At 37.7% G+C, this 11,904-nt stretch overlaps 2 protein-coding genes across 2 annotated transcripts; one reads left to right on the top strand and one right to left on the bottom strand.

Moving 5' to 3' along the window:
- The first annotated feature begins 2,997 nt into the window (after nt 1-2,997).
- LOC114306619 (two-component response regulator ORR21-like) lies at nt 2,998-6,207 on the top strand. Its single transcript, XM_028251885.2, has 3 exons — nt 2,998-3,412; nt 3,546-3,622; nt 5,773-6,207. Exons 1-3 carry the CDS (start codon nt 2,998-3,000, stop codon nt 6,205-6,207), a joined length of 927 nt encoding a protein of 308 aa, XP_028107686.2.
- Nucleotides 6,208-9,037: 2,830 nt separating this feature from the next.
- LOC114280720 (uncharacterized) lies at nt 9,038-10,102 on the bottom strand. Its single transcript, XM_082907554.1, has 2 exons — nt 10,005-10,102; nt 9,038-9,857 (listed from the first exon to the last, which is right to left on the bottom strand). Exons 1-2 carry the CDS (start codon nt 10,100-10,102, stop codon nt 9,038-9,040), a joined length of 918 nt encoding a protein of 305 aa, XP_082763680.1.
- Between the last annotated feature and the right edge of the window lie 1,802 nt (nt 10,103-11,904).

The following is an 11,904-nucleotide window of genomic DNA, read 5'->3' as shown; positions in this document are numbered from 1 at the left end:
TCATGAAATCTTAGATTTTGAATAAAGAAGTTATGATTTTAGCATTCATGTTCTTCAAAAGAAACCCAGAATTTCCAGACTTCATTTCCCTGAATGTGGTCAACGGGACCATACATCGGCCAAGAGGTGTGGGACCTCGGCCAAGAGATGTGGGACCTCGGCCAAGACCTGGTTGGTACCCAGCATGTTTTCCCAAGATGAGGAACAGTGTTTTAACTCCCAGCACATGTTTTGCTTGTCCCGACTTAGTTTGAAAGACGTGCTGAGATCATTTGCACTCATGCAGAGCTTGTTTTAGGAATGCATTTCATATCAATCTTTGAACAACTCTTCTTGTCTTCTTGAAATGCATTCAATGAGGTTTTTCTATGTACTTGTAGGCCTTGGATCCTTGCTTTAATCTCCACACCCGAAGAGCTATGTGAGCGGTATTTTTGATAAAGCTATGTTCTAATGTTTTGATAAAAGCTTTGTTTTGGAAAAGTGTTTGCTCGAGTATGAATGATTATCCCTAGTTTTTGTATCAAGTATTATCTTGCTTTGATGACATTCTTGGAAAGTCCTTAGTGCTAGGGGACTATAATGCAACTAGTACCCTTGTTTGAGATATCTCCCTTGCCACCGACGACCTTGTGCGGGTGGGTTTGTCTAATCGATTCCGGGTCGATTATTCCCTTGTTTTGTCAAGAATGTCATCCCTTGTATTAAATTGATGCTAATAAGCATCCCTTGAAGTTTTGAAAGACTTGATAGATGAACTTGATTCATCCCTTGATTTTGTACAAGCTATGATATGTATTGTTTTGATAAAGATCTCGGGTATCATTCATTCAAACCTTTATTACTAATATCAGTCACTGAGTATCCAAGCTCACCCTCTCCTTATATATACGTAGGTGACGAGCCAGAAGGCGGTGACGCCTACATGAGTTTTGCAAGATGTTTGGGATTCATGTTTTTGCTAGCATCTTGAAGATTATGCTTCTTAGCTTTGTATTACATGTTTTTTGTATATTTTGGCTTGAGAAGCCTTTGATCAAGATGTGTACCTTATTTTATTTGTATCCATGTTGTAAGCCATGTTGAGATGTATGTCATTTCATTTGATCTATGCACAACTCATATGGACTATTTAGATTTGAAATTTATTGCTTCCGCACATGTAAGCCCCATATGTATACTCTGATTGTGTGCGAACCTTTGTAAGTTGGCCTTTGGTAATCTCGGATTACTGGCCATCACGGCACTATTCTCCTACGGCCGGAATGGGGTCATGACAATAACAGACGGAAAGATTTCTGAAATGGCGCCATACTGAGTCCACCATCGCAGAAACCAAGTAGGTAATTCGGATTTGAACTTTTGATCAAATTGGAGAAACCAAGAGTGACTATTTGACTCATTTTGATACAAAATAACTTTGAACCAAGCATCAATGTAATCATAGTATCCGTATTGAATTGAATGACCAGGCAAATCTCTGAGTTGGTAAGGAGAACCCCAATCATCTAGAGAAACAAAGTTGTGAATGTAGAGTGAATGGTACACAATTTTACTTGTGTATGTGCAATCATAAATGGGTTTAATCACAATAGACTGATGGTTGAACAGGATGTCTTCGTAGAAGGTAATTGTCTTTTCTGGATAGAGAGGTACAAAATGCCATCCAGGAGGAAAATAAGATTTAACCAGATCATGAACAGTATGACTCTTTGGGTGACTAGGTTCTTTGAAAAAGGGATTAGTAGTGGTAGATTTAACATAATCAGATCGGGTTGATTTAATAGGATTAGGAGGGTATGGAGTAACTTCTTGACTAGGTAAAGCAAAAGGATTAGTAGCCAAAGCAGATGTATAACTAGGTTTAGGAATGTTACCAAGAATTTGGCAACGGTTAACCAATTTAGCAGGATGGTATTTGGTGACTAACTCCAATAGAGGAGGAACAAACAGTTTTCTAGATGGGACCAAGGCTTTAGAAGGAGGCCGTGGACGAGACATCTGTGAAATAGAGGAGATAAATTAGCATCCACTGAGGATATCTAATTGATCAATATGTTCGTGTAAACATTTAATATAATGAGCAAGTTGTTGTTTCTGAGCTTTAATCCGATGAAATTGTATGTACTGGGCTCTTTTAGAAGGTAAATGGGTTGATTGGAGAAAGGCAAGGCCACTAGTAGTATGCTTAATCAGGGATTTGTAGTGTTTAATTTTCTGTTTATGGGATGAAATAGAGGGAATAGGCATTATGATCCACTCTGCAAAAATTCTCTGGTATGAAAATTAGGAATAGAATTTTGACAACCAAGAATATATTTAATGTCAAAATAAAAAATACTTAATATAGATTTCCATCGGGCAAAAATTTACTTACTAGCAAGATTTTGAACATCTTTTTCTAAAACATATTTAGCAGATTTACAATCAACACGAAGTAAAATTTTTTGATTTAAAGTATCATCTTGAAATTTACTAATACATAAAACAGTAAATAAAACATCTTGTTTAATAGTACTGTAATTCATTTGAGGATATATATATATATATATATCATTTTAAACTATTACTATTGAAAAAAAGAAATTACAACTTTCACATTGTTGCATTGAAATTGATAATCTAATAGAGTTGACTAAATTTTTTTTTTGGCCCCCCAATTTGTCAAGCCTTTTTGGCTATCGATCCTTTTCTATATTGGATCCTAACAAGAGAAACGAAGACACTTTTACTGTCATACTTTAATTTCTTTCCGATTAATTCATAGCAGCAATGTAGCCATTTTCACTTCTTAGGATAAAATTAAAAAGATTTGTAATAGCAAATATGTGACGAAACCACTAGTATCACATCACCACACCTCAACATAGTCAATAAGGGAACTTTTTTGTATGTACTCCATTGGGATACGTAATTGTAACTTAAACATTTGCAGATCTTATTTAGTATATATTAAACTTTTGTTGGGTTGTGGCCAGTTTTTTTTCTAATGCTGTTATGTCGGTTGATGACAAAGACGGTATCATATTAAAGGGGTTACAAAGCGGAGGTGCATTTTTTATAGTAAAACCGATTGCTCGAGATGACTTGAAAAATTTATGGCAATATATAGTTGCAAAGAAGAAAGGCAAAACCATTATCGAGGAAATTGGGAGTGACAAAGAAATGTCGGTTCAAGAAACATCCCAAACTGACAAAGGTTCCAATGATGATGTAGAGTCTACATCGTCTGCAAACGAGTATAGGAAAAGCACAAAGGAGTCTAAGAGAAAAACCCCGACAAAGGACACAAACAATTATGACAAGGAAGAAAACAAGGATGATTGTACTACCCCGAAGAAGGCAAAGGTTGTCTGGACAAATGCAATCCACAACCAGTTCTTGGAAGCCATTAAAAGCACAGGCCTTGAAAGTAAGAAATTTCTCTATCTAATTTTTCTAATTTTTTGATCCTGACTTGTATATTCATAGCTCTCCCATTTACTTTATGATGATACCCTTGTTGATTTTTTTTTTCTATTTTTTTTTCTTTTAATAATATCCAGGGGCTGTTGCAAAGAAAATTCTTGAGCTCATGAACGTGCTAGGATTAACTAGAGAAAATGTTGCCAGTCATTTACAGGTTTGTTATATTTCGTTACAAATGATTTATCTTTTATATATAACTCAGTTTGTCATCTCTTAAATCTATATTAATATACAGTCTTGCTTCTTTTGTAATAAACTAAAAATTAAGAAGCAAAACGGTCTAGAAAATTGAACTTACCTCAAACATTTCTATTTTAACATGTCAATCTACAAGCTTAAGATATGCAACTTAGTAACATAAGAATATTGATGATCTACACACACACACACCAAAACTTGTGCTACTTTGCTCATGAAACACTAAATTACAAATAAATGGTCATCCCTTATTACCAAAATTACTTCATATACTTGAAATTGGATGCATAATCTTTCAAGTACCAAAAATACTATAAATAAGTAGTTAAAGTAAACAATGTAGGTACTTTTGCATGTGTTGATCAAGAAGGAAAATAAAAAAACCTAGACAATTGGAGATACTAGAAAACTTTATCCACTGCAACCAAGAATTTTAAAAGCAGCCGCAACCATTACGTAATGCGGTTACATAACGGTTGTGGTGCTTACCACCACTTGTTACACCCGCTATAGCGGTATGATAGAAATTCACATTTGTAATGGTCGTTTCGGTGGTATGTTCTTTTTTTTTTTTTATCAGCAAATGAAGGAACTTTATTGATAAAGAAGAAAAACCATACTAAGTTTGAGATTACTTGAATAAAAGAAAGGCAAGAAACAAGAAGCATCAAAGTGATTCATCATAATCCCAACTAGGGTGGCTCTAAGAGGAACACACGTGCAAACTCAGGTCCAAGGTTGGTGAGGATCGGACAAAACAGAGGAGCAATAATACGGAACACACCACATAAACACCTTAACAGCAACCACAACTAACTCCATAACAGCTAAACTGCATACATTAGTTGACAAAATGAGGTAGCTGACCAAAGCACCAACCTGCTGCCATACAAACCAGATAACAAGCCATACACACCAGATGGTGGTAGGCCAAGGTACTAAACCAGCTAGCAGCCCTCAACTTCAATTCTTAATCTGATCCAGATTGTTGATTAAGTCCATGACAGAGTACATGATCCCCTATGATGAAGCTTTAATCCAGAAAGCAAATCTGATCATAATAATCTCACACAACTCAAACCCACTAGGTTGCACTCTATTAAAAATATAGTCATTTTTTAACTTCCAAATGGACCAGTCGTGACGGTGTTACATAGTAGCAGTACCGTAACAGTTCATTACACACTTTTATAATATTTTGAATAGTTTCCTATACAAAAAAAAAAAAAAAGAAAACAAAAAAAAGAAAAACATAATAATAAAAACTTACAAAAAAAAAAAGAACAAATATTTAAGTGATCCAAACCGGAAAAAAAAGAAAAAAAATCTTATATGAATTTTTATTCTTTATAATTTATTTTTTAATTTTTATTTCATTACATTAACATGTAAAATAAAAAATATATAAAGAGTGGTTGTATTTATTTTTATAATCATTTTATTTAATGTTTAATTATAAATATTTTTTATTTTGTAAACAATTTTATTTAGCTAGCTATAAAGTAGGAAGGTTTGTGTTAATTGGGAAGGTTTATGTGAATCTATATTAATGCACACAGCCTTATGGGCAAAATACCAAGTAAAAGGGGTGAGCTATTCTATTAATAATTGTGAATTTTTTTTATTCAGTTAGTTCAGGTATTGGTAAAAAAAAAATTGTAGACATTTAAAATTAATTGTTTTAAACTCATTAACTATTGAAATAAAATTAAAAGCTCCTTTTATAGTGATTTAAAAATATGAAATATATTGGATCATACTTAAAAACTAACAAAAATTGGTCAAAATCTATTTTAAACCCCAATAAATGTGAATCTAAAAAAAAAAGTATGTGTATCGGTAATTTTTTTTAAAATTGTGCGAAAAATAAAACAAAAATCACTATTCTAGTTACCGCAACTGTTACGCTACATCCTTTATATCTATAACTACAACCGCCCACCGCAACTGTTACGACAACAACAACCAATGACTGAGATCAACGAGGAGCAAGATCTAAGTGAAATAATTGTAGTTCTTAGTACTTTGTAGCAGCAATCATTGTCTAAACTCAATAATGATGGAATGAGTATGATGAATTTGCAGAAGTATTGAATTTTCTTGAAGCGAGTTCCTGAAGCAAGCTATAAAATTCAATCTGCCAATGAAAGGAACATGGTTGAAAGGACCTTTCGATCAACTTTCGCATCAGGACGACCTTCTTCCTCAATGTTCAATAGATCGCAGCTGCAATATGGAGGGTATGTCCCAGTTCCCAACCTTGACAATAATATTTCATGTTGTTCTACCCAGGAAGCTTCATCTACCAACTTCTCCATGCCTCGATTCAGATGCACCCAATCACTTCTACTATGCAATCAAGGTAATTTGAAGAAACCAACCATTGGCAATGGTAGTGCAAAATGTCCTTATAATCATCAAAACCAGTTTGTCGCTCCATGGAAATACTTTAGGTGGCACTGGCCTCATGATTGGTCCAAATTTGCTCGAAATGCACCAACAAAAGAATCAACTAGCACCATAGACACAAAGCTTTCATAATGGCATGTTGAGCTACAATTCTACTACATCTGGAGTTCACAGCTATAATGATATCGGTATCACAGGCTATAGAAAAATGGGGGCTTTCAACAGTTCTAATAACTCTAGTTTTTTTTTTTTTTTTTTTTTTTTTGAATTAGCAAAGAAGAGACACTTTATTGATGAAACAGAGGTATGCCCACAACACAACCAGAGGTATGCCCCTCTAAATCTTTCTCTCCTTACAGCTGAGCACCTCCCCATCCCACCATAGAAGCAACCCTTCAACAGTTCCAGGTAAGGCCCCTTGGACATCCCACCAACTCAACATTTCAACCCACACAGATGATGCAAAAAGGCAGGACACCATGACATGATTCATAGTTTCAAACTCAGCTTTGCAAAATACACATAGAGTTGATACATTACTTTGAAGCACACCAATTCTTTGGAGAAAAAACTAAAGTCTTTAATCTACTCTACCATGCAAGCCATCCCATAAATTGGACTTTGGGAGGCAAGTATTTAACCCACACTAGTTTAGAAATACTCAATTGAGAACTAGCATTAGCAGAAACCCCATTATGTAGAGAAGACACTGAGAATGTTGCTGCTGCTAACCACACTGGTTTATCAACCTGATTGACCAACAAAGCAGGTGCAGCACCTAGGAGATTCTTGAGCCTTGTGACCTTACAATTTCCCAATCATAGAGCCTTCTTCTAAAATTAAATACCTAGTCCCCTGCATTTTCCTTTCTCTCATACATTGTTCTTAGTGACACCTCCTTATCCAAGATTAAGGAAAATAAGCCAGGATATTCCTCTCTGAAGCAGGTGGCATGACACCACTTGTCTAACTAAAACTTTACTCTGCTCCCATCCCCAACCTTTAACTACCAATTATTCATGTAGAACTGTAGGAGTGGGCTATCAGACATAGCAATATTGATTATACCTTTCCAAACACTAGATGCACTAGGCCTTGTGCATGAAGTGGGCACCCAATCACTAAAGTCCACCTTGTACTTGCTATAAATAACCTTCCTCCACAGTGCATCTTTTTCATACCCACACCTCTACCACCATTTGATTAGTAGACAGCCATTCATCATTTTTACTTTTCTCAGCCCCAGTCCCCCTTGATCCACACTTTTTGACAAATCAGCCCATTTGACCAAGTGTACCCTTCTCCTCACTTCAGACCCCCTCAAAAGGAAAGAAGCCTGCAGCCTTTCAATCACTTTAGCTACCCCTTGAGGTAATCTAAACAAGGATAAATAGTATACTGGCATCAATATAGTTACAGATTTGATTAAGGTTAACCTCCTAGCATAAGATAAAAGCTTTCTTTTCCAGCTACCTAGCCTGCTATGAATCTTATCCAACACTGGTTTCCAAGTTTGCTTTCTATCAGGATTAGCCCCAAGAGGCAGGCCTAAATATTGCATAGGCAGCTTCTTGATCTTGCAATTCAAAATAGATGCAAATGTAGCTAAAGATTCATCTGACACACCCACTCCACAAACCTGACTCTTATGATAATTAATCCTCAGGCCCGACATCACCTCAAAACACCTCAAGATCCTCTTCAAGCTTCTAACCTCCTCATCTTTAGCTTCACAAAAAAGGATAGAATCGTCCGCGAATTGCAAGTGAGACAGCCTCACATCATCTGCACCAATTTGCACCCCTTTAATAATTCCCAAATTGTATGCTCTTGTCAGTAACATATTGAGACCTTCAGCAACAAAGTTGAACAGGAAGGGGGACAGAGGGTCACCTTGTCACAGGCCCCTTTGAGGACTAAACTCATTAGTTGGAGACCCATTTACCAGTACTAAAATTCTACCCGTACTAACACACTCCATAATCCATTTAACCCATCTTACCTCAAATCCAAACTTCAGGAGCATAGAACGTAGGAACCCCCAGTTGACTGAATCATACGCCTTCTCAAAATCAAGTTTAATGATCACACCTTGCTTCTTGGATTGCTTCCACCCATCTACCACTTCATTGGCAATCAGAACCCCATCCAATATGTTCCTCCCTCCTATAAAGGCTGATTGGGTCTCAAAAATGATGCAGGGTAGCACTTCTTTTAATCTTCTTGACAGGACCTTAGTTAGGACTTTGTAGACTGATCCCACTAAACTGATTGGCCGATAATCTGCTAATCCCACAGGATTTTCCTTCTTGGGGACAAGAGTAATAAAGGAGCTATTCAAACCTTTCACCAATCTGCCATTCCTATAGAATTCCTTCATAAAATTAAGAACTTCACCTTTTAGCACCTTCCAAAATTTTTGGAAGTATAACATGTTGAAACCATCTGGGCCAGGTGCCTTGTTACCATCACAATCCTTCACTGCTGCCAGAATTTCTGATTCTAAGAACTCAGTTTCCAACTCATCAAAATAGGGACTGCTACTCACTGATTTAAATAGGCCTCCTAACTTAGGTCTTAACATCCATTCCTCAGAATATTGCTTCTTGAAGTGCTCAAAAATTGCAGACTTCACTTGACGAGGATCCTCAAGCACTGAGCCACCAACGACCATGGATGTTATTTCATTTCTACATTGTCTACCCTTGGCCATCACATGGAAAAATCTGGTATTTTGATCCCCTTTCAAATTCCATTTTAGTCTTGATTTTTGTAACCACGTCCACTCCATCATTCTATGAAGTCTCCATACCTCTTCACAAGCTGCTCTTCTTCTAACTCTCTCTTGTTGATCCAACTCTCTGCTCTCTGCTTGAAGATCAAGGATATGAACTCCCTCCTCTACCGCTTTCAATTTGTTAGGCATAGACCCATACACCTCCTTATTCCATTGGCGAAGCGCTTATTTCAAATCCTTCAGTTTTTTCTGTAATATGAATCCAGCCCAACCATTAGGTTCCGAACCCTTCCAAACTTTAGCCACAAAGGATGATAAATTTGGATATAGACACCAAGCATTTAGAAGCCGGAACGGCTTCGGACCCCAATCCCTTTCATCTTCCATCAATAGTAATGGAATGTGATATGAGATGAGCCTAGGTAATCCCCATAATTTTAATTGAAATCCCTCCAACCATTTTGGATCCACCAACACCCTATCTATCCTACTCCATTTGACCCCTTCCCTGGAATTACACCAAGTGTACTTTCTTCCTAATAAAGGTAGGTCTTGTACTTCACTATTCTCAATGAACTCATTGAGCTCATTCATACCCCTCTCTCTTCTGGAGCAACCTTTCCTCTCACCAATATTCCTAACTTCATTAAAATCCCCACACAGACACCATGGTTTAGGAAAACCTTGTTTCTGATTAAGCAAACTACCCCAAAGCTTTCTTCTACCACCCACATCATTCGATGCATATATATTCAATAAAACACACTCAAAGGAATTAAACATTGTACCTGATAAGAGTATGAACCGTCTGCTACTGCAGCAAGCACCAAGTTGAAATACCTCTGGGTCCCATATGCATAACAAACCTCCAGCTGTACCTTCAGAATCCACTAACATGAACTCTATTCTAGTCCTCACCCACATTTCTCTGATTTCTCTATTTGTAATAGCAGCTTTCTTTGTTTCTTGAATCAACACTATATCTATATTTCTGTCCTTCACCAACTTCCAAATCTTACCCCTCTTCTCTTGCCTTCTAATTCCTCTAATATTCCAAATCAATATCTTTATAGAAAACATTATTAGACTCCAATGAAATCCCACCTCCACAAACACCCTATGCAGTAGCCCCATTCCCCCCCAAAGCTTCTCCTTATCCTTTTTTTTCCAGTTCCACTATTTTGCTAAGAACTTCCTCTTCTGTATCATTATACTATACGCCCAATATTTTGCCCAACTGTACTGTTGCTTCAGCTTCATTAAAAATTCTTTTTCCTCCAACATTTCCATTCTCAGTAAATGACGATATTGAGGCTTCTACAGCTGCTGCTCTCAGCAGGGCACGCTTTGGAGCTACTTTACTTGTTGAAGCACCCTTATGTCCATATCTCCTCACAAGATCAACAAATTCCCTTCTTGAGGTTGCTGCCGACAGTGGGTTTTTTTGCTCCATTGTTTCTTTCCTTTCAGCGTTAAATTGACATCACTGTTGCTATTATTTATTTGGGTTTTGAACCCACTTGACTCAGTAGGCCCAGTCTGTGAAAGATGGATCCCTTTCAGCTTTAAATTTGCATTACTCTTGCTATTATTTGTTTGGGCTTTGAACCCACTTGATTCAGTAGGCCCAGTCTGTGAAGGATGAAGCCCACCCAAAGTATTAGGCTCCTGGGTCAGGTCCAACTGCACTTCTAAGTTCACTCCAGGTTGAAGTAATGTAGACCCACTTAAGCTTTTCATAAACCCAGGCGTGTATACTTGGTCATCAGAGTTCTGACACTGTTCTGCACAGCCGTAATTCAGCTTACCCACTGCCATCTCGAGCTCCTGTCCCAATATTTCACTAGACGCTGCAACTACTGCTTCACTCCTCCCATGCACCTCCTGTCCTACCTCAATTTTGTTCACTGGTCCATTTGGCATGTCTCTTGTTTCCATGCCATCATTTCTTCCAAGCACCTTAGCTGACTCAGTTGCCCAGTTATCTTCATATTCTCCGTGTCTGCTTCTTACCTCCATATACTTACCTACCTGTTCATTGGCACTGTACACATCATCCAAGTGCATATGCTTCTTACAGACACAGATCTCTTTTATTGTTTGAACAACCACCCTTTGTTCTTCACAAACCCGAACTAGGTATAGCACTCCTTTACACTCCATATTGATCATCTTATTTATTGGCTCCATGTATTTAGTTGAAATTTTCATCTTTCCATAGTTGAACAATAGTGGCTAGCTTAGCTCTCCCTCAGTGCAGAGAATCTCCCCCCTAGAAATTCCCAATCCTATGCAAATTGGTTCTATTCCACAAGTTTAAAGGGATTCTATAGCAACTTAACCACACACACTGTTCTTGTTCTAGCACTTTCCCTGCTTCCCCTGTGACTACCTCTTTACACCAGTCCCTAAACATCTCCTTTACATCCTTCATTTTTAATTTCATCTCCTCTTTTGAATTGAAAGATAATATTAGATCCCGTCCTCCACCCTTCCTCACCACAACTTCCTTCATGCCTCTAGCTTCAAGCTCCATCTCCATATTCACAGTGGCATACTTCGCTTTCAAACGTAGAATCAGACTCTCATATAACCATCCATTGCCTATTTCCTCTGCCTTTACTATAACAACCCCCATTCCACCAGTATTCTCCCCTTTTACTACATGCACATACGATCTCTGCCCCACAAACTGATTCATTCCTTTACCTGAGTCACGCCATTGTGGCCTTTGTACTCCTTGACTCTTTGCCGGTGGATTTGTATACCCTTTCTCTTGCCTCTCCCTACCAAAGTTAACACTTTTTACCACTAGGACCTTGTCATCCACCCACAAACCATTAGCTTTTTGCACTGCAACACTTGCTGCTACTTGACAGCCAAATCTGGAGGCAGATAATCTTCTTCTCCTATGTGGACTGAAGACATCATTCACCACTCCAAACTTCTTAGACAGGTTGTACAGACCCTTAGGATCCATACTTTGTGGCAGGTTATCCACAAACAGTGTGTAAGTGCCTGGATGATTATCTTCTCTCCTTGATCCTTGCCCCCTTCTTCGCTTCACAATGGGGATCCAACCTCCTCGATCC

The sequence above is a fragment of the Camellia sinensis genome, chromosome 1, assembly GCF_055761805.1.
Source record: "Camellia sinensis isolate YWXY chromosome 1, ASM5576180v1, whole genome shotgun sequence".
Classification (NCBI taxonomy): domain Eukaryota; kingdom Viridiplantae; phylum Streptophyta; class Magnoliopsida; order Ericales; family Theaceae; genus Camellia; species Camellia sinensis.
The sequence above is the reverse complement of the archived record's forward strand: the minus strand, read 5'-3'. Positions and strand labels throughout refer to the sequence as shown.

What these genes read in the sequence shown, in the direction of transcription:
- LOC114280720 (XM_082907554.1), bottom strand. Translation starts at nt 10,102, where the DNA reads ATGGAAATGTTGGAGGAAAAAGAATTTTTAATGAAGCTGAAGCAACAG. An exon ending in ATAATGATACAGAAGAGGAA is followed by an intron (nt 9,858 to 10,004) that starts GTTCTTAGCAAA and finishes TTGGAATATTAG; the next exon opens with AGGAATTAGAAGGCAAGAGA.
- LOC114306619 (XM_028251885.2), top strand. Translation starts at nt 2,998, where the DNA reads ATGTCGGTTGATGACAAAGACGGTATCATATTAAAGGGGTTACAAAGC. An exon ending in TAAAAGCACAGGCCTTGAAA is followed by an intron (nt 3,413 to 3,545) that starts GTAAGAAATTTC and finishes AATAATATCCAG; the next exon opens with GGGCTGTTGCAAAGAAAATT. An exon ending in ATGTTGCCAGTCATTTACAG is followed by an intron (nt 3,623 to 5,772) that starts GTTTGTTATATT and finishes ATTTTCTTGAAG; the next exon opens with CGAGTTCCTGAAGCAAGCTA.